This window comes from Moschus berezovskii, chromosome 11, assembly GCF_049115385.1.
Source record: "Moschus berezovskii isolate FMDL1 chromosome 11, NW_MosBer_1.0, whole genome shotgun sequence".
Lineage (NCBI taxonomy): Eukaryota > Metazoa > Chordata > Mammalia > Artiodactyla > Moschidae > Moschus > Moschus berezovskii.
Genome location: NC_142470.1, coordinates 11,433,445 through 11,460,957, shown reverse-complemented (window position 1 = coordinate 11,460,957; position 27,513 = coordinate 11,433,445). Strand labels below are relative to the sequence as shown.

Below are 27,513 nucleotides of genomic sequence, written 5' to 3'. Positions count from 1 at the left end.
AAAAAAAGTGTTTATCCTGATACATACTATCTGATACCATGTAGATGTGTTCATTGACTTGGTGACTAGATGCTTGGAGGGCATCCGCTGTGACCTGGTCCCGGGGAGGGCACTGGGACACTTTGGTAACAAGATCCTGCTCCCAGGGTGCTCAGGCCAGGGGCAGGAGTTTCCAACACTGTTCATGGCCTCTACAAGACGGGCACAACAGAGTTTCTCATCCATCTCCAAAGAGAGGAGAAAAGCAAGAAGATAAGTTTCAAACAGCTAAACTTTCTCAATGTAAGGTACTGTCCTTGATCTTGAGTTTTCTTCTTGTTTCAGTGTTAAACTGAGACGTAGTGACATGAAGTGGTAGTTGGGATTTTGTGTTTAAACACCTTTACTTGGCAAAAATAAGTTGCCTTGAAACACGTTTGGCCCATTGCCTTGAAACACCTTTGGCCCGTGACAGCCCGAAGTCTGGGCCCCTGCCGTGGGGCAGCCGTCACTTTCCTTGTCCAGCTCATCAACAGGCCTCTTCTCCCCCCAGGGTCCCCTGTGTTCTCGCATCCCTCCTTCCTAGGGTCATCAGTCCACATCTCAGTCTCAGCTTCTGCCACACTGGACTGTGGCTGCCTTCATAGACTCTGACCAGAATAGCCCCAGCCATCGTCACATTCTCATGGCCAGTATAAATGTCCTCTGTGTAACAGTCTTTAAAATCTGGCCTCCTGAACAGTTCTCCTTCAAGTGGACTGATAAGAATTTCAGATTATAAATCTATGGTTACAAATCCAGGTTCCTATGCCCCCTGCTCAGCCCTGCCAAATCAGCCCCTCTGCTGCAACTTGCATGCCTCTGGTGATGGGGAGCTCACTACCCACCAGGAAATTCTTCCATGATTGCCCAGCTCCAATCTTTAAGTGTGCCTCCTCTGCTTTTTAACTGAGACATGATATACATACAGTAAAGCTCTCTCAAGCCCTTTCCTGATCATTACCCCCATAAAGTAATTTTTCCTGTTTTGGATAAAAATGAAATAGTGGTATTCTTTTGTTCCTGGCTTCTTTCCCTCAACATTGCATCTGTGAAAATGGTCCCTTCTGTAGGACGTACCTGAGATTTGCTCTTGTTCATTGCTGTTTAGTGTTCCCTTGCGTGAATAGACCACATTATCAGTCTATCCTTTCTACTGGTGATTACCACTTGTTTCCAGTTTGGGGCTATTACAAATAAAGCCATTCCGCATATTCTTGATCATGTCTCTTGATGGACAGAGTACTCTTCTCTTGGGCATATACCTAGGAGCAGAATTGCTGGATTTTAATGTCGGCAGTGTGCAACTGTAGTACAGCAGACACTGCCAAATGGTCTCCCAGGGTGATTGTGTCATTTTATGGCCCCATCAGCAATGCCTGAGGGTTCCAGTTGCTCTGCACTTCACCACCTTAGTCATCTCAGTCTTCTAGCTTAGACCATTCAGGTGGGCAGGTAGTACCTCATCATACTTTTAATTTGGATTGCCCTGGCGTACTGTGATTCATGGGGTTGCAAAGAGTCGGACACGACTGAGCGAATGAACTGAACTGAATCAGTAATGAGAAATATAGCTTCGTTTCATGTGCTTATTGGTAACTTGGATAGTCTCCTTTAGAAATGACCCTTCAAATATTTTGCTAATTTGAGGGAGGGTGGATGTTTGTCTTTTATATGTTGATTTATAGAAGTTTAAAAATATATTCTGTCTATGACATCATTGTTGGGACAGTGTTCTTCCTGTCTGTGGCTTGCCTTTTAACTCTCAGTGGTCTTTCATGAACTGAAGTTCCTAATTTTAATGAAGTCCAGTTAATCAGTCTTTTCTTTTATGGTTAGCATCTTTCCTGTCCTGGTTAAGAAATCTCAGGCAGGACATGTTGATTGGTGCTAATAGCCAAGGGTGGTGGCTAAGAGTTCAGTTTCTGGAGCCTGAAGATCTGGGTTTGAACCTCAGTCCTGCCATTTTTCTGAGCCTCGGTTTCTCCATCTGTAAAATGGACTCACATGCCATGGTTGGTCAGCAGTGACCGTGGTGGCTTTCACTGCTGAGAACCTTATCTGAACTCTTCTGGGATTTAAGCAGTCACTTTTAGAGGATACTTGGTCAGTTGCTTCCCAGAGCCTGGCCTCTGTGTCCCCCTACCCTGGGCAATTAGAACACCAGTCCACCACCACCCAACCCCAACGTGGATTCTCAGGTCTGGGTGGGTCCCTGTTTCCAGGAACTTTTAGGGCCCTACCAGCATGGGACCCTCCAGTCTGACCGAGCCCTCTCACTTGTCAGAGGAGGGGGCAGGAAGAGAGGGCAAGGGGGCTGCCCAGGATCCCAGTGAGGCTGAGGTCAGGCCTACCCCTCCCCACACCCCCACCCCCACCCCCGCTCAGAGTGTGAGCACCTACCTGTCCCTTTGCTGTTTCAGTGGGGACGCCATACTACATGTCACCAGAGAGGATCCATGAGAACGGCTATAACTTCAAGTCTGACATCTGGTCTCTGGGCTGTTTGCTGTATGAGGTGAGTGTGTGGCCCGCGGCCCAGCAGGATTTAGAGGGGTGAGCATGATGGGTGCCCAGCTGGGGCAGGGCTCACCTCCCCAGCTCAGTGGGAATCTGGGATGCACGTCTGCCTGTGGCATTAGTTCCATCTGGGTCCAGTCCTTCACTGGTCCGCTAGGCTGTGTCGGCCTGATTAGCACTGTTGGGCAGGAAGGGGTTAGAGGGATGGCCAGTGGCAGGCTGGGTGCCATCTCGCCCCTGGGCTGTTCAGATCTGGGAAGGGAGACAGACTGGAACCAGACAGAGTGTCCAGTGTCTGCTTGTTGATGGAAGGAGCACAGGCAAGGGGATCTGGTTGCCCTGGTTTCCCTGGTAACCAGGGTGATTCTGTTCAGTGTCTGTCCTTTCCCCGTGGACCAGACTCCACGCAGGGCCCCTGTCAGCTTGGGCCCGTGCCTCTGAAATGCTCACCACCAAGGGGTGGCCACAGTCTTCTCGGTTCAGACTATGGGTCACCCTCGAGACCACCACCCTCTCCTGAGCTGTGAGGTGGAGCCACCAGATGGCCATTTCCAGATCTGGTGGCCAACCTGGTTGGAGGGACAGGAATGTTTCTGAGTCTTGTTAGGCTCAGACATGAGACAACATGAACTTTTGCAGCTGCTGGGGGAGGTGGAGTACTTTAGTATCTCCAAGTTGGTAGCCACACCCTCCTGCTGCCATGGCCCACCCCGTGCTGGGCAGATCTCCTGTCTGTAAAATGGCAGTAGTAGCATCCTGCGTTGTCACAGGCGAGGTAAATGAAGTAACATTTCATTTTATTTCAAGCTTTGAAGCCCCTCCAGGGCTGAGAGACACCAAACATGCTTTGGGTTTAGAGTTGGACTCTTGATTATTTTTCTGCTTTCCTGGGGTAGATTTGAGCATCCCTGAAATCTGGCTTAAAACCAGTAAGCTGAAGAATCTCCCAGGGCAGCAACATGTTGGGGTAGCGTCAAGGGGCCACCAGGAGTGTTTTGGAGTTGCAGATTTCTTTGTTTCCTTGGAAGTGCTGGCCCTGGGAATTGACCTTGTGGCCCGTGGGTGTAGACCTCAGGAGTCAGCTGCCCGCTGCTGAAGCACCAGGACTGGGATGGCTATGCCATCGGAGTCTCTTGGCGCTGAGATCCCTGCTCGCTGCATTACAGATTAAGGCTACGAGATCCAAACGCTGATCCCTTTACAAGGTTTAAACTTCACAGCGTCTTTCTTTTTAAGCCAGTGGCCTGCTGTTAATAGCAGACATTTCATTTTAAAGAGTGGCCTTGTGGTTGAAGATGAGGCCTAGTGGAAATGTGGCCCTGGTGGCGTTTGTGCCTGAGTCCCCTTCTCCTGGAGGTGTGCTGTGTGGGTGTCCCACTGAGTCCTCCCGACGGTCTGTGGGTGAGCCAGGCCCTGGTGATCAGAGGTGGGGAGCAGACCGTGTTTCCTGGGCCTCACAGGGGCATCTGCTGTAGGTGGAATTTTTTATAAGCACCAAACAGGAGTAGCCCATCGAGGTGGTGTCCCCCAGGAGCTGCAGCATATCAGGGTGCAGGGGCCTCCCCCGCCCCAGGGATGAAGAGGGCTGAGCTGGACTACTTCCCGCGTGGGGAGCTGTGGTGGTGATTGGGTGAGAGAGACGCAGGGCCTGGTGTGGGCCCTGACCTCAATCTTCGCCCGTGAGGGCCCAGGAGCTGCAGGGGCAGGTGTAACGGCCTCACACCTGGCTCGTGAGGTGTGGATGGCACCTGGCTCGGAAGGCCCTGGGCGGTCGGGGAGCAGATCAAGGAATCGCTCTTACTGCCCCTCTTGCTGCCTCTGGGCCCCTGAGCCAGGGCACGTGAGCAGCTGGCCACATTTCCCTTTTCGCTTTGGCCAGCGGGGAGCCAGCTGTCACCCATCCCCGCGGAGATGTGGCTTTGTTCTCCTGCCCTCCTGGGGACTCACCTAGCCCAGGTGGGTCTTTACCTCTCTGCTGTGTTTGGGATTTCTGTAAGTCACTTCCTGCCTCTGCACCACGCGAGTCTCCAGATGTAAACTAACAGGAGTGTGGGTGGCCAGGATATAATGGCCCCACTCCTGTCCTCGGGGCTCCCAAACTAGTGCCAAGCTGTCTGCACCGGTGCCCACTTCCTAGAGGCAGACACTGTCCTCGAGTCCCTGCCATGGGCGCCTGAACACACGTGTAAAGAGGCAGCATCCGTAGTGGCTCCCCAGCCTGGAGGGGCTGGTTTATTTCAGTATTGATTTGCTGGCACTGTGTGGGGCTGTGTGACTCGCAGCCAGGGATGGGAAGTCATGAAATCAGACGAGTCCTGCGTGCGAGGGAACAGCTGACCTAAACCCAGTGGCTCCAGGTCTCCGACAGAAGAGGACTTGTGTGGTTGATGTGGTGGCCCCTCTGAGGGCAGAAGGCAGTGGGGGCTCTTCCCCAGGCTACCACCCCCAAGCCCTGTGGGAAAACAGAACTGGATGTTTTCCCAGCAGATGGGCAGGGAGACGCACCTGAGCCCAGGGCCGTGGTAATTGGAAGGAAGTGTCCCCCAGACCTGGCTGGAGCCCCTACTGCACAGCCTGCGGGGCGCCCTGAGGGCGCCAGCCTGTAGAGCTGCGACAGGCTCTCCCACCCCCAGGCCCCGCCACCCGCAGATCACGTCCAAGGCTTCTGAGCGGACCCAGTGGAGCACCCCTGGGCCAGGGCGGCGGGCAGCAGCACAGAACCTGAGGAAACCTGCGCGCCACAGAGACAGGCTTACCCTTCCCTGCGAGCCCCAGTGTGGACGGGGATATAAGGAGTCCCCGTGACAGTCCCCGTACCAGTTGGCCTGATACAGCATAAAATTATTATCTTCCCCTTTGGAAGCCAGAAGTCCACAGTCAATTTCCCTGGCCTCAAGGCAGGAAAAGGCAAAGGCCACCTGCATTCCTTGGTTTGTGATCTCTTCGTCATATCACTGAAGTCAACGGACCTCTCCTGTCCTCCAGTCTCTCTGCTCCTTCTTAGAAAGGTTCTGTGTTTACATGTAGTAGGGCCCACCTGGATCATGTAGGATACTCCCCCTATCTGGAATCCTTAATTTCATAACATCTGCCAAATTTATTTTGCCATACAGGCAACACATTGGTCGACTCCAGGGATTATTAGGATGTGAACATCTTTGGGGACCTTTATTCAGCCCACCACATCACCTTCCACCTGGGCATCCAAATGTCCACTGAAAACCTCCTGAGGTCACCTTAATATGCTGATGTCATCCCATGGCAAGTGAGGAGCCACCACAAAGCAATACACTTGGCCTACACCCCTCTGGTGGGTGCCAAATGGGATCTGTCCTGAAGAGGTCAGCATGGGACAAACAGGCCAAACAGCTAAGCAGCTGGGAGCCGCACTGCCCTGGACATTGGCGTGGATCCCAAGAATGACGCCAGGCCAGTCCCAGCTTTGCTGTAAGGGAGGAAGCGAGCTGAGAGCGGTGGAGAGACCTTCCAGGGTCACACAGCAAGAAGCGGCCTACATGGGCAGTGGCACCCAGGCATAGATACCCGCCCTTTTGTGAACAGGAGCCGGGGAGGTAGTCCTTGTGGAGCCAGGGCCTCAGCCCTTCTCCCCAGCCAGCAAGGGAGGCGTGATGGTGGAGAAAGAGATGCGAGGCCGCGGCTCAGAGCCCCTTTCAGGAGGAAGGACTGGTTGTGAGGAGCCCCCAGCAACTGCAGTGGCCCCTCCAGGAGCTCCCAGCAGGGATGCCTGAGCTTGGCCTGTTGGAAGGCCTGGTGCTTTGTTTTCATCACCTGGCACGCCCATGGAGGCGCTCAGCAGGCCACCTGGGCTCTGCAGAATTTACTTATTTACATGGGAGCTCAGCTCTGAGCGTGGAGCTGGAGGAATCAGGGTCCTCAGTGGGGGGCCTTCTCACAGCAGCCTCGAGGTTGAGACCAGCAGGAAAGTGGGCCGGAGGGGGAGCGAGGGAAGCCCAGGGTGGAGCTGTGCCTTGTATGGAATCCTGCTTTATTCCGGCTTGAGCCAGAGAAGGGTCTGGGGAAGCAGGGCGGCAGACTGCTTGGCAGCTAGCCCCTGGGGTCAGCCTTCACTCCCGGATGAGATTGGGAGAAACTGGTGATGAGATGGATGTCTGAGGCCCTGACAGGGCTGGAGTCAAAGGCAGTTGCTGTCCCCTCTGAGTCAGAGAGCACTTCTCCTTCTGACATCTCAAATCACACACCAGTTTCCCTGAGCCCTCCCGGCGGGGGCAAGCGCCCGTACTTGCCCATCTCTCTGGCCATGTGTCATCCCAATGATGCCAGGGAGGAAAAGTTCTGCGTCTGAGGAGCAGCGCTGAGAGCCGTAGCATTGGCAGTTCTAACAAGGCAACCAGTGTCAGCCCCAAACAGCCATTCCTCCTCTGCTTCGACCAGTCAGAGGTGGGTGGTCGCCGATACGAGATCTCGACATCTGGGCTAATCGTTCTAATCCCAGTGTCTCCAGCAACCCCAGAGGTTCCTTCACAGCGCGATGCTCTGATCCGGTTGGAAGGTCCGTGGCCAGCAGCTGGAGGGGGAGCAGCCTGGGGAGGGGGGCAGGGGGATGCCGCTTCCACTAGAATCTATCTGCATGTACAGATGTAGAAGCCACTGTGAGTCAGGGAGGCTGAGAGGGCTCCTCTGGCAGCGCTCACTGCTGACCCTGTTCAGAAAGCGTTTCTGAAATTGGGGAAGGTGCTGGAAGGGATGGAGAGGTTATCTGCAGGGAACGGCATGTACAGGGCTCAGGCCTTGCCATTTTGGGGCCCTTTTGTGCAAATCAGATCAGGCTGGCTGGTTGAAAGGATCACCCAGTCCCTCTACCAGGTCAGACACATGAAAAACCAGAGCCCGTGTTAGTGGGGCCAGCATTTAAACATCCTTTCTACTTTGGACAGAAGCACTTTCCAGGAAAATCCGCCTTAATCCACCTGCCTTGACTTGAAGGGCACCAGATCACCCTGAGTGACCGCCCTGGAGCCTCAGCTGCTCTGGGCCGTGGCAACAGATGTCCCTTTGAAACTGCCAATTAACCCTTTGCACCTGAGGTTCTCGTTTTAATTATTGGAAATACATCACCCAAGCGATGCCATTTTGCACACTAGTTGGTAAAGCCAGTTCCCGGTTTCTACACACCCCTCCTGCTCTGCCAAGTGCACGGCCACTCCCTGCAGCCTTCCCATGGGAGGTTTCACAGTCCAGGTGGTCTGCAGCCCTTCTCAGAGGGGCCCAAGCCCCTGGTCAGGCGGAAGAGAGCAGTAAGGCTGAGCACCCCTCTGAAATCACTCAGCCGGGGCCCTGGGCCCACAGGTGCTGCTCTGGGGAGACTCCTGACCTGGGTCAGAGGAAACCCCAGGTCTCCAGGCCACATCCCCTCTCAAAAGGCTATTTGGAAGCCCAGGGACGCTGTGTGGGGTCTGAAGCCCCCTGTGCCTCCTGAAGGAGGCAGGCTATGCTCTCAGGGTCAGCTGACCTATTCACAGGGCTGAACAGAACACGGAGGCAGGCCAGCAAACTAAAGCTGACAGGCTACCTACCACGTTCCGCCCTGAGACAGGGTTCACTGGCTGCCCTCTGGGGCCTGACGGGGAGCATGGATTCCTCAGGTGTCCCAGAGACCCTGGCTGCGGCCCACATACACAGCGGCCCTGGCACCGGCTCCTCAAGGGGAACCAGGGCCGAACGGCCAGGCGGGCACAGGTACCTGACGGTGCTTGAGTAGCAGGAGGAGTTGGGCCGTCAGCTGGAGGCAGGAGTGGCAGGTGGCGCTTTAATCCCATGACGGCTTCATCAGCAGATGGGGCCAGTGGGCGCCTCACTGGGCTGCCTAACCCGGCCACCCCTCGCTTCCTATGTCCCCTCTGAAGACACCCCCAAGGGTGCTGAGTGGTGGGGTGGGAAACTCAGCTAGTTCCCTGATGGGCACGAACCCACCAGGACCTCCAGAGCCCCCAGGAGAGGGCCTGCTTCCAGAGTGGAGCCAGAGGATGACGGCTCGGGTTGGGAACCTCCTCCTGTGCTGGCCAAGGCTCACCACCGCCCTGCAGGGGGAGCCGTGTCCATCTCAGATGAGGAGGGCAGGGGCAGGCCCACAGTGAGTGTGGAGCTGGGTGGGATTCAGGAAGCTTCCGTCTGGAGTGTCTGTGAAGCCCAGGGTCCCTGGCCCTGCATTCATGGGCAGCCAAACAGCCCTGCGCCCCCTCCTGATGATGTCTGGGCGTGCAGCTTCCAGGTGGCAGCGGCCACTGCCCTGAACCCTGGGCTTCCACAGCAGCTCTGTGACGGGCTGGAGCACGGCCAGAATGAAAGCCAAAAATGCCTCCCCACCCCCTCCACCCCACACATCAAATGTTAGCCCTTAGATAGGTTCAGTTCAGTCGCTCAGTCGTGTCCAACTCTTTGCAACCCCACAAACCGCCACACGCCAGGCCTCCCTGTCCATCACCAACTCGCACATTTTACCCAAACTCACGTCCAGTGAGTCGGTGATGCCATTCATGCATCTCATCCTCTGTCGTCCCCTTCTCCTGCCCTCAATCTTTCCCAGCATCAGGGTCCTTTCAAATGAGTCAGCTCTTCGCATCAGGTGGCCAAAGGATTGAAGTTTCAGCTTCAACATCAGTCCTTCCAATGAATATTCAGAACTGATTTCCTTTAGGATGGACTGGTTGGATCTCCTTGCAGTCCAAAGGACTCTCAAGAGTCTTCTCCAACACCACAGTTCAAAAGCATCAATTCTTCGGCACTCAGCTTCTTTCCAACTCTCACATCCATACATGACTACTGGAAAAACCACAGCCTTGACTAGACGGACCTTTATTGACAAAGTAATATCTCTGCTTTTTAATATGCTGTCTAGGTTGGTTATCATAACTTTCCTTCCAAGGAGTAAGCGCCTTTTAATTTCATGGCTGCAGTCACCATCTGCAGTGATTTTGGAGCCCCCCAAAATAAAGTCAGCCACTGTTTCCACAGTTATTTGCCATGAAGTGATGAGACCGGATGCCATGATCTTAGTTTTCTGAATGTTGAGCTTTAAGCCAACTTTTTCACTCTCCTCTTTCACTTTCATCAAGAGGCTCTTTAGTTCTTCACTTTCTGCCATAAGGGTGGTGTCATCTGCATATCTAGGTAGGCAGTTTCCTAAATGTATTTCTCAAATAGACATCCTCCCATGAGTGTCTTCGGAATTGCTCTTTAGAAATATAAGACCATGTGACAAGAGGAACCCACCAGTCCCAAGCATAGCTCCTCCTGAGCAGGGCCTGTCTCCCCATGCCCTGTGTACTTAGGACCAAAATCAGCCCCTGGGAGCTGAGGTGTGGGCAGGCAGGCACCTGCACACGGCTGGCCCTCAGGACGCAGATGCGCCTTCTTCGTTGCCCTTAGTTTTGTCACTGAAACCTCTGTCCCATTTCATTTGCTTATGTGACGAGGATCGTGTTAAAACTGCCTCTTGCTGTTGCACCCCAGCTTCCTCAGAATGGGAGGGAGCCTTGCTGGAATGCCACTGCAGTGAGGACCCGGAAGCACCACCCCCCCACAGGAGCAGCCCCTTCTCCCCTGGACCTCAGGGCTAAAAACTCCTTTCTCACCCCTCTCCTTGCAGATGGCAGCTCTTCAGAGCCCCTTCTATGGAGACAAAATGAATCTCTTCTCCCTCTGCCAGAAGATCGAGCAGTGTGACTACCCGCCTCTCCCCGGGGAACATTACTCTGAGAAGGTGGGTCTGCTGCTGCCAGGGCTGGGCCTGGTGAGTTCCGACAACCAGCGAGTCTCCAGGAGGGGCTGAGCCTGGGTTCACTTAACAGGGTGCAGCAGGAAGTGACTTCACTTCCTGGAGTGAGGGACTCAGGGTTGGGGGCAGATAAAGAGGCAGGTCTCAGGGACCTGGTGTGGCCCCCAATAGCAGGGCTGCAGCCCACCCACTGGATAGGAACTAGCGGGAGCTGCCCTATCTGCCCCCTTCTGACCGTTTGGCTCCCAGCCCGGGGCTGGAGTGAGGCTCGCTGCTCTGGGACCCCAAGACGGGCTAAGACAACAGGAGGCACACAGGAGTGGCAGGGCCTCGCTGGCCCCACGCTACCATTGGCAGCCACTTCGCTCCCGTGAAAGGAAACCACAGCAAGACCAGTCTCCTTGCTGTCACAGACCTGCGTCAGACCCTTTGGTGGTCTTATTTTCAACATTCTACACTGAGGGCAGGGGCTCTGGATACAGACTCTGACAAGTCTGGCAGTCAGGCTGTGGTGGGTAAGGCTGTGAGAGAGCATCTTCTGCCTCAGGTCCCTCTTTCTAAAAGCAGGGCTGATGTTTTGCCTTCATGGATAAAAGGTGAGGAGGAGGGGACAGGTTTACAGCCCAGAGTGGTTAATAGTGTAACATACTCCCCACACTATTCTTGGGCGAGTCACTGAACGGAGTCTGTTTCCTCATCTGTAAAATAGGGGTAATCCTGGAATCTCCCGCAGAGGATGGAGGTAATGCAGGGGGACGTACTCAGTCCAGCACCAGGCTAACGTTTACCACCATCAGCAGCCGGAGTAGCCACTGGCTGTAGCAAAGGAAATGCTCCACGGGTTGTGTTCAGGGTCAGCACTAGGGGTGTGACAGGGAGTCTGAGTCTCCCTGGGCCCACCCTGCAGGACTGCAGACCATCCCTTCACAATAACAGCTCACGTTTATGACTGTTGAATGCCCCTGCCCCTAATGCCATTTTACCAGGAAGGTTAAAAGACTCAGAGGGGTTAAGTAACTTGCTTGTGATGAAAGCAGGGTTTGACCCAGATGACCCTGCACCTAGCTGCCATGCCATCCTGTTTCCTGAGGGTGTAGCCCTCTTCCATAGCCAGTTGTCCAGCCAAGGCGAGGCAGCGTCCAGACTGCTCACTTGACCGTTGTGAAGGTTCTGGAAGGAGCAGTCCTTGTCCACCAGGCTATAGCGACCAGGTGTCCCAGTGTGTGCTGACCCTGCATCCAGGCAGGCTGACTAGAAGGGGCCTTGGCCATCCTTCTCCTGGCAGCCTTTGTTCCCACGCCTGCTGGCTCTGCAGACTCCTGGCAGCAGCCAGAGTGAGGGCAGGCGTGCACAGCCCTAGGGTTGCTCACTGCACTCTCTCGTGGCCGTTGCTTCAGTGGCTTGCAGAGTTCTCCTGTGTACCTTTGGAGGAAGTACTTAGGCTCTGGGATGGAAATTGGTAGGAAAGGAAAAACTAGTTGAGTTGTTCACCAACTTAATAGTTGAATTGGTTTTTCTTCCCCTTGTTTGGATTTTTTTTTTTTTATAGGTAGTTTTGGTTATGCTGGGTCTTTGTTACTGAGAGGGCTTTTCTCCAGTTGTGGTGAGTGGGAGCTACTCTCCAGTTGCAGTGCGTGGGCTTCTCTTGTTGCAGAGCACAGGCTCCAGGGCACGCAGGCCATGTAGGCTCAGTAGCTGCGGCTCTAGAGCACAGGGTCAGTCAGTATTTGTGGTGCAGGCGCTTAACTGCTCTGCCGCTTGTGGGATCTTCCTAGATCAGGGATCGAACCAGTGTCTCCTGTGTTGCCAGGTGGATTCTTTTCCCCTGAATTAAGGAGGTTGGAGTCACACCACCTGGAGCAAATGACAACTTCTCTGGGCCTCAGTTTGTCAGTGGGAACTGGCAGCTCCGTCTCGTGGTTATGAGGCTGGAATGAAGGAATTCTCATAAAGCCTTTGGCCCTCTTCCCTCCCAAGTCAGTCCTTCCGCCATCCAGAGCACCTCCACCCAGAGCACCTGGCTTCACCAGCTGCGTGCAGCTCCTGGAGGTGTTAATTCTTAGCACTGGAGCCCTTCTGCACACCTCGCTTTTGAAGTTATATCTCCTTTTAGGAATAAAACACTGTTTCTCTTTTGAAATTTTCAGGCACACACTTGTTGCCAACTGTGTGATCTACTCGCAGATTGCCTTAATGTGGTTTTCTTGGGCACTTTCACACGTCAGATGCCAGCCACGGCCACTGCCCCCAAACACTAAGGTTCTGGAGTTTGGTCTTGCAGCCTCGGCTGCATCTGGCCAGGAGCTTCCCAGTGTTTATAAAGCAGTGAAATCCCCAGAGAGGCAGCACACAGGCTGAAGCCTCTCCCAGGCGGAGGAACCCCAGCTCCCTCAGCCTGCAACAGCTCAGGAGTGAAGCAGGAAGTGTGCGCCACCACCACATGACCCCTGTGCCCTCCACCAGATCCCCTGGGCCTGGCCCAGAGTCCGTGTGAACCCCCTCAAGTCAGGATCTCCCTTCTCCCTGCTGCGCCGGCCAGCCCTTCCAGCAGCAGGTATTTAAATGAAAAAGAAAAAACTGCAGTGAGCCCAGTGATGCAAGTTAAGATGTAGGCTTTCTAAGGTCATTATTTTAATTACCATTAAAATAATTGGCACTCTGGCTATCAGAAGAATGGAGGTGATCAGAGGCTCAAGGTACCCCTCCCCCACCCAGAGGCAGGCGCAGCCTTCAGTGTCTGTATAATTAAAAGCTCCGTCTTTCATGAGCACAATAAAGAGGCCAGGGGGTGGGCAGACTGCAGCTCTGCTGCATGTTAATGCACTTATTATGATCAATAAGCCCTTGCCTTGAGTTTTGTCCTCTGCTTTGGGCATCTGCATGACTGACAGCAGACACACACACACAGTACACAGATTTACCCAGTAGTGGAGACAGAGGAAGTTCAAAATTCTTTGGAGGCAGCACTCTCTGGGTCTCCAAGACCTGGCCCTTGGGACCAGACAGGCCAAACACTGGCCCTGCTTGCCCACCACTCACCTGTCTTGAATGTCTTTGCTCATCGTGTAGGTACCGTGGGGGTTAATGAGTTAATGCAGAACCTCAAGAAGGCTGCTTAGGAGTAACAGGTATCGTCTTTTGCAGTTACGAGAACTGGTCAGCATGTGTATCCACCCTGACCCCAACCAGAGACCCGACATCAGCTATGTGCACCAGATTGCCAAACAGATGCACGTGTGGACTTCAAGCACCTGAGCGTGGATTCAGCATGCCTTCTCAGAAGCCACACCTTACCTGCCTTACCTGAGTCTTCTTCAAAGTGGCCACCTGGTAGCTGGGACCAACTGAGAGTAGAGGGTTCAGCGGGTTCCCCAAAGGGGCCCGGGCTTCCTAGCAGATGCTGAATACAGGGCTGCTGGGGGGAGGGGCACTGGTCATGTGTTACTGGTGGTCACATTCGAAACTCCTTTCTTTAAACTGTTGTGAACACTCTCAGCTGGGTTGCCGGGGTGGATGGTTCAGTGAGCCACTGACACGCCCCTTATATCTGGACTGTAATGTGAATCTTTTGGATGATTCCTTCAGTGGCCTGTTAAGGTTTGAAGTAACAGGAGAATGCAGGAGACTCTGATTTGTAGTGAGCCTTTTTAAATGGATAGTGGCAGGTTTAGCTCTTAGCATCTTTTCAAACAATCAAGCTGTGTGCTTAATTTACTCTGTTGGAAGAAAAGTGGAAATATTTTTTTTTTAAGTAGAGTGGAGATTTTCCTAATATTTTTCTCTATGTTTATAACTTGATAAATGACGACGAGGTGAACCCAGCATCTGACATCGAGGCAAACAGTATTTGAAAGCCATGAGTGTTCTCTGTGCAGTCGGCTCAGCCCTCTTCTGAACACCCGCCAGCACCGGGCCCTCATCACTGGCTTGAATGCTGGCAGTTCATTTAATGATCAGTGTGAAGTGTTCTCCTCCCTGAGAAGGAAGCATAGGAAATAAAAATATACGGGCTTTGCACTGGTTCTGCACCTTCCTGGCATGACCCTGGGCAAGCTTCTTAACCTCTCTGAGACTGTTGCCTCATCTATAAAATGAACTTAATAACATCTATCTTCAGGGTTGCTGACAGAATTTGAGATAAAATATGTAAGTTATCTAGCTCATGGCAGATAATCCAAAAGTGGTAGCTACTCACCCCTTCACAAAGCTGAAATCCATGGACCATGCAAGTCAAGAGTTAACGTACAACTGTATTATTTGTAGAAAACCAGAAGTGTGTTCCCTTATTTCTTGCTCCCAAATAGGATTCACTGTGAAGATTAATTTATAAATGTGAACTTAAGGAAAACTGAAGCTCTGGAGGAAGCAGTTTGAATTCTGTTTTTACACGCAAGTTACTCCTCAAATGGTCCACACTGTCACCCACTGACTTGGTGACAGTTCAGCCCTCCAGACAGGGAGCATCCGTCAGCCCCACTGGCGTCCTGGTCAGGCCTCCCTGGGGACGAAGGATTTGGGTCGGGCCAGTGTGCCGATTTCTTGTGTGAACTCTGTTCTACTGTAATACTGTCGCGTTTGAGAGATTTTCTTCAGATGCAGCCTCTGCTTTGTACTCATCCTCCATGGTTGAAATAAAATGGGTAAGAGGGGTTCCTTCTGTGAATGAGTATGATTTGTGAGTTCTTTTAAAACAGCTTCACACTGCAGCACAATCTCTAAAGCTGCTTTTAAAAACACAATTTCTCAGGCCTCAGACACTGAGTAATCTGGGAATTTTTTTAAGCTCCCCAGATAATTTTGATAAATTGTCAGCCAAGTTGCTATCCTAAATAATTGCATTGTTCTCCCCACCCCACTTCTGGCAGTTTAACTGGGGCAGCTTGCCCAAGAGTGGGTTCACTCTGGGAGACCATGGCACTGGGCCTCTTTCTCGTGTCCCTAGATGAGCATGCCCTGGGGGATAGTCAGACTCTGTCTGTCTGGCACTTAGCACTGAAAGTTTTTCTGATTCCAGGCAGACTTTTTGCAAATATTCTGCTTATGGCTCTCAGAATCCCTACAGTGTCTGTCTCCCTTGGCAGTATCAGCTTTGGACACAGATGAACTAGCTTTCTGCATGCCATCAACTTTCGACCCCTTGAGAACAATTCTGCTTAGTACAAGGACCCTCTGGAGGTACACAATTTCAATCATTCAGCAGGCCTGAGTATTGGAGAAACAGTCATTTCCTATTACAGATAGTGAGTCCCAAGCATCCCTGGGACGTCTGTGAAACTGGGCACAGTGGAGTACACCCAGGGCCACGCAGCTAGAGCAGAGCAACACTGTCCACCAATCTGCTTGTTCTTGGTACTAAGAACTTATGAGTGGTTCCTTCCCACTTGGCAGTTAGGGTAAAAGAATGTGCTGCACTCATCCTAAACAGCACAGAAAAAGAAGAGGCCTGGGACAACCCTGAACAAAGAGAAAGTAAGTTAGCAAAGGGCTGGGAAACCACTAGCTCCAACTTCAGCCACTTAATTTTGTTTTCATTTTTTATTGGGTTCATTCAGCAAACACTGGCCGAATGTCTTACAGGGGGAGCCTCCATTGCCCCCAGTCTTCCAGAGCGGTAGCCAGCCAGCCACTGACACCATTCAGGATGTGTCCATTGTTTGGACTGTTTCTTCCAGCACCTCAATTTCCAGAGTCGTGACTTTTTCAGTGAGGACAGCAGTGGTCCCTTTCTCACACCTGTACCGGCCAAACCTAGTGAGAGAAAGACAAAAGCAGAGTTAGGATCCCCCAGGGGCCTGACGGAGGGCTGGAGAGATGGACAAGTACTTAGGGGGCAAGCCGGCCTAGACTGGAGTTCTAGCTCTTCTGACTCAGTTCTTCGAAGCTGGGGGAATTCGGCTCCCCCAAAAGTCACTTTCCTCGGCTCTCAAATGCTACAAAACGGGGCTGCAGGAAGACAGGATGCATGTGGAAAGAGGTAAGATCGAGCACCTGGCACTGAGCGGACCCTTGGGTTTCCTTCCCCACCTCCCCATCCCCAGGAGATGCATTCGTTCCTCTGCCTTCAAGCTTCAACCTCCCTAAAGCATTGATACCCTTCGGTAACCAGCAGGAAGCCAGTCCTTTCATTAAGGTGCCACTGCCCCGGATGACATAACTGTAACCTTAAACATGGTAACAATATCTGGAAGCATTAACAGTACAAAAATGACCCGCAGCCAGACTCTGGGCTTGTCACTGCTGACCACACTCGAGGCTCAAGAAGGGAGAGTTCTGTCCCTAAAGGGACACAGTAGACCACCACTAAGGCCCACCCAACACCACTTCTCTTAGGTGACTCTGGAAGGTTTCTCTGAGCACGGCAGCCTATAAGATAAACTCTGAATTGCTAATTTCACAGTGGGGCCAGGGAGTCAACACTGTCGAAGCAGCACAAGTCCAACTGCTCCTCTCATCTGTCCGCAGCTGAGACACTTTCTGTCCACCTGATGTGGACTAAGAGGAGGCTGTTGGCTGTGCCATGACCATGTGCTCCTTGAAAAGCCATCCTCTCACGTGGGAGCTTGTGCTCAAAAAGGGCAGGACACAGAGAAAAGGGTGACATAACAGAGCTCTGTACAAAACCAGGAGTTTGTGCAGCCAAGAACAGTGGGCCTTTAGTTCTATGAAACCTTCCCACAGTCCCCACCCTGCTCTTAAAGGGCCTGGGCAGCAGCACCTCCTTCAGATGTGCCCCGCCCCCGGCGCTGGCATGGAGACGGTGCTCCTTCCCTGACTGGATGGACACTTGGCGGCCTGTGGCCTTGGAGCCAGAGCCCCATGGGACTTGTGTGTGCTGAACTCCTGAAGCACAAAGTCTGTGGGAGGAGTGGAGAGCCTCCTCCCCACCCTGGGTTATGGCGCCTGGTTTCAGGGGCACAAAGGGAGCACTTCTGCCTGAAGCAACAGTAGGCTGCAACACCGAGCTGAAGAGGAGCCAGTGCAAACCTGCAAGGCGGGGCCCAACACAGCCCAGGCCCGAAGGCTGCTTCCCTCCCCACCCAGGCCCGAGGAATCCCACGAGCTCAGCAGAGATCACCCTGTCCAGCCCCAAGGTGATCCAAGACAGGTGCCCAGAGTCCCCACCCCAAGCCAGAGCTCTTCTCTGCTATGTTGTCCTACCCATCTCAAACACCCCGCGGGTCCACGATGCTGAGCACACAGTGCGCTGAATACCTGCTACTTCGCAATGTTCTTTCCTTTCCTTGGGAATTACCCGACTTGGAGTTGTGTACATGTGGTGGGAGTTGCAGCACTGAGGAAGGGGGTATGCTTGCTCTCCTCTGGCCAAACTTGGGGCCAAGTTTCTAACTGCTCCTGCATACATTCACATGAAGGCCACTGGAGCAGAGCTCAGGAGCCACGTTTTTAGTGGCTCAGCCTCCAGGAAGAGGTTAGGCAGCTGCACAACCATTCGAGACTGTTGCTGAGCGGCTCACCTGCCACCGGGGCTGGCCACTTTCCAGTTACATAAGCAAATCGATGCGTACCTCACCCCCCTCGCCCATTCTGAGCTGGGCTGCAGCGCTGGCTCAGCACATGCCACAGGCTAAGGAAGTGGCACGGCTCCCTCCACAACAGGAAGAAGCACCCGTTAGCTCTCAAAGGCTAACTTCTGGAGACTTTTTAACCAATGGCTGATAACCATTTCAGACTCTTGGACCACTCTGAGAAAAAGCTATGGGCTGGCTGCCCTGGAAAATGTTCAGTTCAGTTCAGTCGCTCAGTCGTGTCCGACTCTCCACGACCCCATGAATCACAGCACGCCAGGCCTCCCTGTCCATCACCAACTCCCGGAGTACACTCAAACTCATGTCCACAGAGTCAGTGCTGGAAAATGTACCTTCTCACAAAACTTCATACAGAATTCAAAGGCATCTTTAAGAAACCAGAGAAAGGTAGGCACATGGTGAATCCAAACCTCTCCCCATAATCCGCAGTCTAGGAATCTGTCCACTCAACATCTCCCATCAACATTTTACAGATTACATCATTTTCCTATACTTGACAGCAGTTCACAGTCATAAATACTGATTCAAAGGTCTGTTGAGTAAAGCTGGCCTGGGTACACTGGCTTAACACGGATACAAATAAAAGGAAGTCCTGTCCAGATGCCATGAATATGATAAGGGTGGCCACAAGGAGAAGCCTTCACTTACCTGGTCCCCTTCTTATTGGGCACTGAGTATGGACGGAGAAAATCCAGCTTGCTCTTGCTGATGACACACAGATCAATGTTACTTCCAGACCCCAGGTCATTGAAGATCCCGGCTGCTATGGCTTCACTCACCAGCTTCTTAGCTTCCTCCTCCTGAGAAAGAAAATGCAACAATAGTGTTCCCAGTCAAATGGAGGGCCTGCTCTGATGTCCAGAGTGCTCTCACAAGCAGTAAGAGAAAAGGGGGAGGGGAAAAGGCCAACCTGTGAGGCAGGCATTATTTTTAGTGCCCATTTTATTAATGAAGGAAAGGTCTCAAAAGTACTTCAATGATAAGTACTTACTTCAGCTGGTAAGCAAGAGAACCAGGCCTTTCAAACCCTTCATGCACACACGCCCTCTTCAACAAACTTTCACGTCAGACACCCACCACATAACAGCACTGTAGGCTGAGAGCAGCTTTTTCATCTAAAACAGGAGTCAGTAAACTTTTCTAACAAAGGGCCAGGTAGTAAATATTCTGGGTTTGTGGACAGAGTCTCCGTCATAACTACTCAGTCACAGTAGCACAAAACAGCCACAGAATATGTAAACAAGTGGGTGTGGCTGTGCGCCAACACACCTTCATCCAACAAAAATGGGTGCTGGGCCAGATTTGGCCCATGTGCTGCAGTTTGCAGACCCCTGATCAAAAGTGTCAAAGTGGTTGGAATCTGCTTCCTGGTAACATAATAAAGAAAGTCAGTATCATGGTGAAAAAAATGAACACCAAAACATAATTCTGGGGAAATGCTAGCAGAGCCAAGGCCGAGGCCTCCTGCACTAGAGAACCTGTGCCCTCCCACTATTAAGTCTGCATGTTCACTGAAGTGATTCCATTCTGGGAGTCACTCTCTTCCTTTTCCTTAAAGAGCAAGTCTTAAGTCTCCAACAATTACGTAGATTAATTTATTTCTTATTCAAGAAGCACCAGATTAAAGTAACTACAACACAGAATATTAAGGGCAAATGGATAACTGAGAAGGAGCTGTCAGAACACTGGCTGGGTCAGCAAAACTTTGGGGAGGGCCTGCACACCAGGCACTCAGAAAACAGAAGGCAGGCGCCACCGGCAGCAGGGCAGGACCTGGGGAACACCAAGTTCAATCTCTTTACACAAGGCCAAAATAAATGAACCAATCTTGCAAACAGAGACTTTAACTTGAGCTTCAGCCCCCTTTTCCATATATGAGGGCATGGAGTCCATAAACTGGCAAGCTGAAATACAGAGCTCATCCAAGCAACATCCTTGGAGAAACCCGGATGCCTGGCCCAAATTCCAGCCTGAGATCCAAGAGAGCAAGTCCACTGTCTTCAAGTCCTGAGAAGAGGGCTCCTGCTCCTCAACCTGCCCAAAGCCAGTAAGTAGAATTCCAGTGACATGAGCGCCCTCTACAGACTCAGAGAAGGCCCTGCTGGAGGTGGGATCCTCAGCAACCCAGCAGCAGGGGCTGGGGGTTATTCTGATCTTTATCCCACCAGGTTTTCCCACTTCCTGAGTGGCACCTATGTGGGCTCAGTAAAATGAGTTATTCTCTTGTGCGTATTCAGCCCCACAGAATTCATTCAAACAGGATCCTCTCATCAGAAGTTCTTTCCTGGGATTTCCAAGTCTATGGAGGTCAAAAGCCTTACCAGAAATCAGTGAAGGTGGGAGCAAAGAAAGCATCTTAGAGGGGGACGTGGCTGCTGCTACCATAGAAACAGCAAAAACCAACCACTAACTTAACAAATGCAAAACCATTCCAACTTGTTTCGGGGGACCTGGGGGGGGCGGTCTGTGTATCAAAGCACCTTGCTTATACCTCTGCTCCTGACCTACCACCTCCTCTCCTCTCCTCTGCTGTTGCATTTCACTGCTGTTCTCATCACTGATGCTGGTGCCCTGCGCCAGCCAACAGTGCCCAGTGGTGGTCACAAACACTGCTGAGAGCACTCAGGCCTGCAGATTTAAATTCCCCAAATTATTTAATACTTGAGGATGGGGATGGAGAAGACTTCAGAACCTGAAATATATACAGTATGAGGCATGCACATCTAACATCAATCCATTACAATCCGCTGATGCCAAGGTGCCAACAGTGCTGAGATTACAGGTGAGACTTCCTCTAGTTTACAAATATTCTTTAATGTGAGTAGATGAACTTACAAAACTTAAAAAATTAATGCAAAATATATTACATACAACCTGAGTTACTCATAAAATGCTTTTAAAAATTGGGGAAATAAACCTTTTAAATTCCTCCCACTACCACCCCTTCAAATTCTAGGAAAGACAATTCATTAAAAAAGGAAATATCACAAGTCCCTGATTTTTTTTCCCCCTTTCTGTAGTCCTACCCACCTCTCATATACACAGGACTGAAAATGTTAAAGCACCTACTATAGTGTGTCAGGTACTGAGGTAGACTTTGATGATCATCATCATTTCTACCCCTGCCCTTAACTATCTTCTGAGGTTGGTACTCTCAGAAACCAAGGCAGAGGGAGAGTCAATGACCTGCAGATAATTAAATTATCACACAGATAATTAAAACAGGACCCTGGCCTCCAGGGCCAGAAGGCCACACCACCACACCAGCTCATAGGTAACCTCATAGATCTCAGCTGTGAGCTGGGGGCTCCTGAGCAAGTTCGGAACAGACAGCAGCCCCTTGATTCAGGGTGTCATTCCTCATCAGCAAAGATCTTCAAAACCTGAGCAAGTATAAGAGAAAGATGAAAAGTAAAAGTTGCTCAGTTGTGTCTGACTCTTCGCAACCCCGTGGACTATACAATCCATGGAATTCTCTAAGCCAGAATACTGGAGTGGGTAGCCGTTCCCTTCTTCAGGGGATCTTCCCAACCCAGGAATCAGACCGGGGTCTCCTGCATTGCGGGCGGATTCTTTACCAGCTGAGCTACCAGGGAAGCCCAAGAGAAAGATGGTGGTTGCCAATTTCTCGTTGAGCCAACTCAGAGACCCTCTGATGGTCACTTCCATGGTGGGGAAAGCACTGCCCACAGACCACCACCTAAACATTTCTACAAGGTGACATGGCAGAGATGAACATTAAGATCCAAAGTCTTATTTCACATATTCCTCAGCTCCACCAAAAACCCTCAAAGAGACAAATAGGGTGAAAATTACCAAGGTTTTTCTGTCTGCCCATTACTTACACAGTTAATGCCTTCAACAAATATTTGCAGACACCTACTATGTTCCAGGAACTGTACCTTATGACAAATATGGTCCTTTACCATAGTATCTCCATACCCAGAATTCTAGACACATATGCAAATATGCTACTGGGCACATTCATACTGTTTTCTTTATAGTGGAATTTCACAGTTAAACAAGTCTTGTCTTTAACACATGCTACCAATTATTTAGGAAAACTATTGAGAAAAACCACAAACTAAAAGCAAGAGGAAGGGAAAACACATTTTTATCTGTCTCTGGATCACAGTAAGTGCAGAAGCATTGTTTCTTCCCTTAGGATTCATTCCTCATGGGGAAACCATCTCACTTTTCTGGAAGAGGCAAAGGGATCAGAGTTCTAGGGAGCATCCACTTGGGGACAGCTGCTACACATGGGCTGTGACCCCAGCTGGTAAGGCCCAGTGTGAGGCGCTGTCCCACTGCCAGGCCAGCAGCCTCCCCTGGCCAGCTGCTTGTGGATTTACGTTGCTAGTCAGAGGGGAACTTGGATTCAATGTGTACATAGAGCAGCCGGACTCTTCCAGACTACCTCCCTCCACTCCCCACCCCACCCCAAAAAAAGGCTCTCCAGGACAATGGCAACTTCCTTTTACTTTGAGCTGCTCAGCCAAAAGACCACCATCACGATCCCAGTGCTCAACCCAGGAGCAACCCAGGTTCAAGGTCATTTGGCGGGGTTGGAGGAAGATAGAATGCGTTTCAGTCTCCAGCCTCCTACTTACTTACTGCTGTGTGCCCTTGAGCAAGTCATTTCACCTGAGTTCACTCTTCTCTGTAATACAATGACGACAACTTAAGATTAATCACATGATTACTGAAAGAATCATGGGTCTGGCACACGGCTATTGCTTAAAAACTGGTAACTTATTTAATCTAGCAAGTCAGACGGCTCCAAGGGACATAATTTATCTCCAAGGAGTGACTGCCTGTACCAAACGCCAGGCCAGGAGAAGGAGGTCCAAACAAACCTGCTGACAAACCTTCACAGAGTGCAGTGGAGAAGTTCCTATAATAATTAATCCAAGCAAAAAGCACACTCCCTAAAAGTTCAGAGAATATAAAAGGAGCACTTCCTGCTTTATGGCTACAAAGACCAAACTAACTGGGACTATCAGTCCCCCGGGCCACCCCTGCTTCTTAAATGAGATTACAATAAGAGTGATGTACTGTACTACAAGTCAGCTGTGACAAGCAGCACTTTATAGAGCTATCTGTTTGTCTCCATCACTGCATCGCACAATGTGTCCCTGGACTCCAATGTGCAGCTCCATTTACCGCTACATGACAAATGGGCAGCACTTGTAAAAGGCACAAAGAGGTCCGCATCGGCCATGTAATGGTCACCACAGCTGTACCCGAGTGCTTGGGGGACAAAACAGACCCCCAAGTTCATTAAACTGACTAGTAATGCATCTTTCAAAAAGTGCCTTAGGAATCGTACAGAAAAGGTTAAAATAAATAACTCAGCATGGAAGGCTAATCTGAAATGGTGTTTGATAAATTATTTATAACACAGGCGATTGTCTGCATTTAATATTGGAGCTACTAGTAGCATCTTTAAAAGATGATTTATGGGTTGTAATGCTATTAAACTTTATATTGGCCCACTGCTAGCTATAAAGTCTGCTGAGATTTAGAGAATGAGTTTTAAACTGTCACTGCAACATCAGAAGAGATGGAGCCTGTATTAAATCTTTACTTTAAACCTGTTATCTAGAGAGTTGCATTTTGTAGACACTCACAAACTGATAGATTACCTCGGCATCCACAGTGGTACAGGTCCAAAATAGTACTGCAAAGAAACTTTTCCACATTATTCTTGTCTACAGCAACAGTCAGATCTCTCTTCTCACTTAAGCGATTTTTAGATTGGGAATGTCACCAGAGTAAAATGTAGGGGATCCAGCCAATGGGCACCCTGGACATTTCAGCATCAAATTAATACTCTTTAAATAAACCCTCAACATGCTACTGTCCAGCTGTGCATTATGAACAGTGCTTTACTTATGTTGGGAGCAGGCAAAATACTCAATATGCATCTGACTGAAAACCTAACCTACTATTTTAGATACAGCTGTGGAATCTGAAAACACACATATATGGCACGTCATTTGAAACAACAGATTTAACTAAAAAATTTTCAAGAAGTTAAAATAAAACTGGTTATTTCCTGGAAAATACATCCCATTTATGTGGCTGAGGTGCAAATGTAAAGCAGGTTGAGAAAAAGAGAAACACTCAGCCTTTTTCATAACGAATGGCATTCCCTGGCGCTCTTGTTTTCCAGGGCATTTCAGAGGTGCCCCTTGCTTTCTGTGCCACTGTCACACCAAGGGTTGGGGGCAGTGCCTCTCCTGCCTTTGCTTAAGGGGAATAAGGATGTGGGTGGCATCACAGCTGAACTCTCACACAATTTTCATCAATTTTCCTATTTGCTATTAAATCTACAAGGACCACTTAGTTCATAACAGTTTGCTCCTTTACTAAAAACTAACAATTTTACTCAGTAAGAACTGAAACAGTCCAAACTCCATCTTGGAAAATCTGCATTATCTTTTGTCACTTTGACTTGAAACAGTAAAAATGCTACTTCTCTGATGACTGCAGCACAACAGATATAAGTCTGGGTGTGACAAGAGTCTGGACTCTAAAAAGAGGACCAAAATCATGCCATTTCAATCCCAGCAGCTAACACAAGGTTTGGTGTGAATATCAACAAATGAAAAAATGAAACACTGACTTCAAATGCATTCACAGCTCTGCCCAAACTAAAACATGAAATTGATGAAACAAAGATCAATAAAAAAAAAAAAAAATCAATACAAAATGGGGGAATTCCCTAACTGCGTAAGTCCAAACTGGGGACCAGGGAGCAAGAGCATTCAAAGACAGTCAAACAAACAAGAGGAAGAGGTTTGGGCAGGACATTTTGCAGAGGCCTACTGAGAAGCTGAGGTTCTGACTATGCCACTGATGTGGCCTGAAGGAGTCATTCATGGCTGACGGTTGAATAAAATTTAAAGAGCTCAAAAAAGTGTTTAAAACAGGTCCCCCAAAAGCAGTGTGCTTCCTGTACCTGTAACAGGCCTGATGTATAGGCCCTGTATAGCCACATACTTTATAGTGGAAAAGGTTAATTTTTTTCAGACTGGACTATGTGATAAAAGCAAAAGTGTCTGAGTTTTTGTTTTCAGCTTGAGCTGCTCTGATAAACACAGTCTGCCTGTGCAAACATCTGAACTATCTGGCGTAACTGAGTCGCAGCTGGTGCTGAGGGTGCCCAGAGTGGGGACTGAGGTAGTGACCACGTCTTCAAGGTCTACATGGCGCTGCATTTCTTCCCTTGTGGCATCTAAGAACTGTGTGATGCAAATAATGAAGGGCAAGCCTGCTGGGGAGTCACGAGTGATTAAAAAGGATTTTGCCTGAGATGGGAAGGGGAGTTCATATTCAAGGAACTGCCAGCCAAGTCCCTGCCAACTTGGTCTGCCCCAGATCACTGAATGGCGAAGTCTGAGCACGGCTTGGGCTAGGAGAGATGTGCAAGGCTGCACAACTGCAATGGGCCGATAACAGACGAGGGAAGCCTGGGAGAGCCAGGTCACTAATGAAGACAGTGCTCAACTCTCCCTGAGCCACAAGGGCCGTCGGAAGAACAGGGACAAGGCCTCTGCCCAAGGGCTGCTGGGAAGAATAAAGGGACGGAAATGCCCTAACACACGGACTTCATAAACAGAACTGGTGCCAAGTTCAAGGGCAGAAGGAAAAAGACGAGGTTGTGAGAGAACTAACATGGGCACCCGCCGCATCCCTGGGTCTTAGCCAAACACTCATGTTACCTTATTTAATCCTCATCATTTCCGCCTGTACTGCAGCGGAAACGGAGGCACAAGGAAGGGTAGCTGGTGCATTCAAAGTACACATGCATACTTAGTCGTGTCCGACTCTCTCAGACCCCATGGACTGCAGCTCACCAGGCTCTTCTGTCCATAGGATTTCTCCAGGCAAGAATGCTGGAGTGGGTTGCCATTTCCTTCTCTAGGGAATCTTCCCGACCCAGGGATCAAACCCACATCTCCTGCATCTCCTGCGCTGCAGGTGGATTCCTGGATGGCCACTGAAGGCACACAGCTCTGTATAAGTGGAATTCAGGGATCCGTGCCAAGTTAATGCCTGGCATCACCAAAGCCTATGTCTTCCTATCCCACCACAGGAAAAAAGATGGTGGGCAAGAGGCTCTGCTGGATGCTGAGACAGCGAACGGAAGGAAAAACACCTAGGCTTCTAGAGGGAAAAGGACGGAGAGAGATGGGAACATACTGCTTTCCACAAGGAGAGGAAATCAGCATCCACAGCATATGTGTATACAAATATATTTCCAAGGCTGCACTGAATCAAATATAATCGTGGGGGCGGGGGGAACTAGGTTTAAAGAAAGAGTGAGAAATATGTTCAACAATCCTTCGAATGAAAACCAAGCTGCCCCAGGTAGTAATAAGATCTTAGTAATACTTCTCTCTCCATAAAACAAGGCGGTCAGTGATAACTCTGCCAATAAATTCCTACAGATGCTACAAGGGCTATCACCAGAAAAGCGGGGAGGCGGGGAACAGAGTGGGTTTGTTCCTTGGGTCTCAACAAAGGTACAAAGGAGCCATGTTCACATCAAGCCTATCTACCTCCCAAGTCTGCAGGATGGGAATCCAGTGCAGAATGTAAAGTGCATGGGAAGGCTATGGGCACTACCAGATGCTGTTTCTGCAGACTCACAGCGATTAGGAAGGACTAGAGGTAGGTCCAAGCAAGCACAGAGCACTCTTGTTGAGGGCATTTAAAGATGACCACAAATGAAGCAAATTTCAAATGATGCAAAACCCCTGAAAGAAAGGTACAGGTTAGCTTACTTCAGCACACATTTACTAACTCTCTGCTCTGATACTAATACAGTCCAGGGACAGTGTGCCAAACACTGGGTATAAGGCCTGAACAGATCAGACCCTGCCCATGAAGACTAGAGTCCAAAGAGGAAACAAGTACAACATGGTAAGAGTTTTTAAGAGAGAAGGCTGACAATGGAACAATGAGAAGGGTACAGAGGTCTCACACAGCACAGGTGATGACTAAGTTGAGGCTTGACACACATGTAAATGGCAGCCAAGCCAAGGTGTAGAAGTGACAGCAGGGGTAAAGCCATGAAAATGGGAAGGACACAGGTGTAGGCAGGTAGCTAGTTCCACGTGGCTGAATCCCAGAGAGCCTCATGGGCCACACAGAGAGCTGACCCTTCGTTCTAGTGGGAAGACGAGGAAAATTTTAAGGTGGCAAATGATGTATTTAGATCACTGGAAGCAGTCGGGGAGGAGAGGCCAAAGGCAGGCAACAGGAAAGCAGGTGATTGGAGGGCCTGAGCAGACACCAGGGAGGCTCAACAGCACAAGTGGGAGGCAGATGAGTGGGAGGAAGGAGGAGCAGCCAGGTGGGAGCACAGAGGAGGGAGAAGCAGATCGTGCCACCTGGACTTTCAGCATCCGTCACGGACACTGACCAAACTCTAAACAAATTCGGCCTTCACAGAAAGGCCTCTGTAACTTCCTGGCAGCTATTTTTCTGGTGGGTTGATGGGAGAAAATGGTTAAGTTAATTACATATCCTGTGGCAGGAATTCTAAAGGGTGTCACATAAAGGGACAAGATAAAGGCAGAGCCAGTGAAAGTAAATTGAGGTTGTTCTGGAAAAAAATGACCTGGGCTGGAACCCACCTGTAAATGCCACTTCATTGGTGGT

The 27,513-nt window shown here is 50.4% G+C and overlaps 2 protein-coding genes across 5 annotated transcripts in view; one reads left to right on the top strand and one right to left on the bottom strand.

Moving 5' to 3' along the window:
- NEK6 (NIMA related kinase 6) overlaps nt 1-14,957 on the top strand; it is an 88,593-nt gene extending 73,636 nt beyond the window's left edge. For 2 of the 4 annotated variants that reach the window (XM_055400933.2, XM_055400935.2), the window contains exons 8-10: nt 2,442-2,536; nt 10,166-10,279; nt 13,439-14,957. In XM_055400933.2, the coding sequence (XP_055256908.1) occupies nt 2,442-2,536; nt 10,166-10,279; nt 13,439-13,549 (320 nt within the window). In that variant the 3' untranslated portion in view covers nt 13,550-14,957. Of the gene's footprint in view, nt 1-2,441; nt 2,537-10,165; nt 10,310-13,438 lie in introns of all 4 variants that reach the window. The other 2 variants (XM_055400932.2, XM_055400934.2) reach the window with 1 other exon arrangement.
- An 857-nt stretch (nt 14,958-15,814) lies between these two features.
- Nucleotides 15,815-27,513, bottom strand: part of PSMB7 (proteasome 20S subunit beta 7) — a 58,374-nt gene continuing 46,675 nt past the window's right edge. Inside the window, exons 7-8 of the mRNA XM_055400936.2 lie at nt 18,490-18,641; nt 15,815-16,042 (exon numbers count right to left, since the gene is read on the bottom strand). Coding sequence (XP_055256911.1) covers nt 15,931-16,042; nt 18,490-18,641 — 264 coding nt within the window. The 3' untranslated portion in view covers nt 15,815-15,930. The remainder of the gene's footprint in view (nt 16,043-18,489; nt 18,642-27,513) is intronic.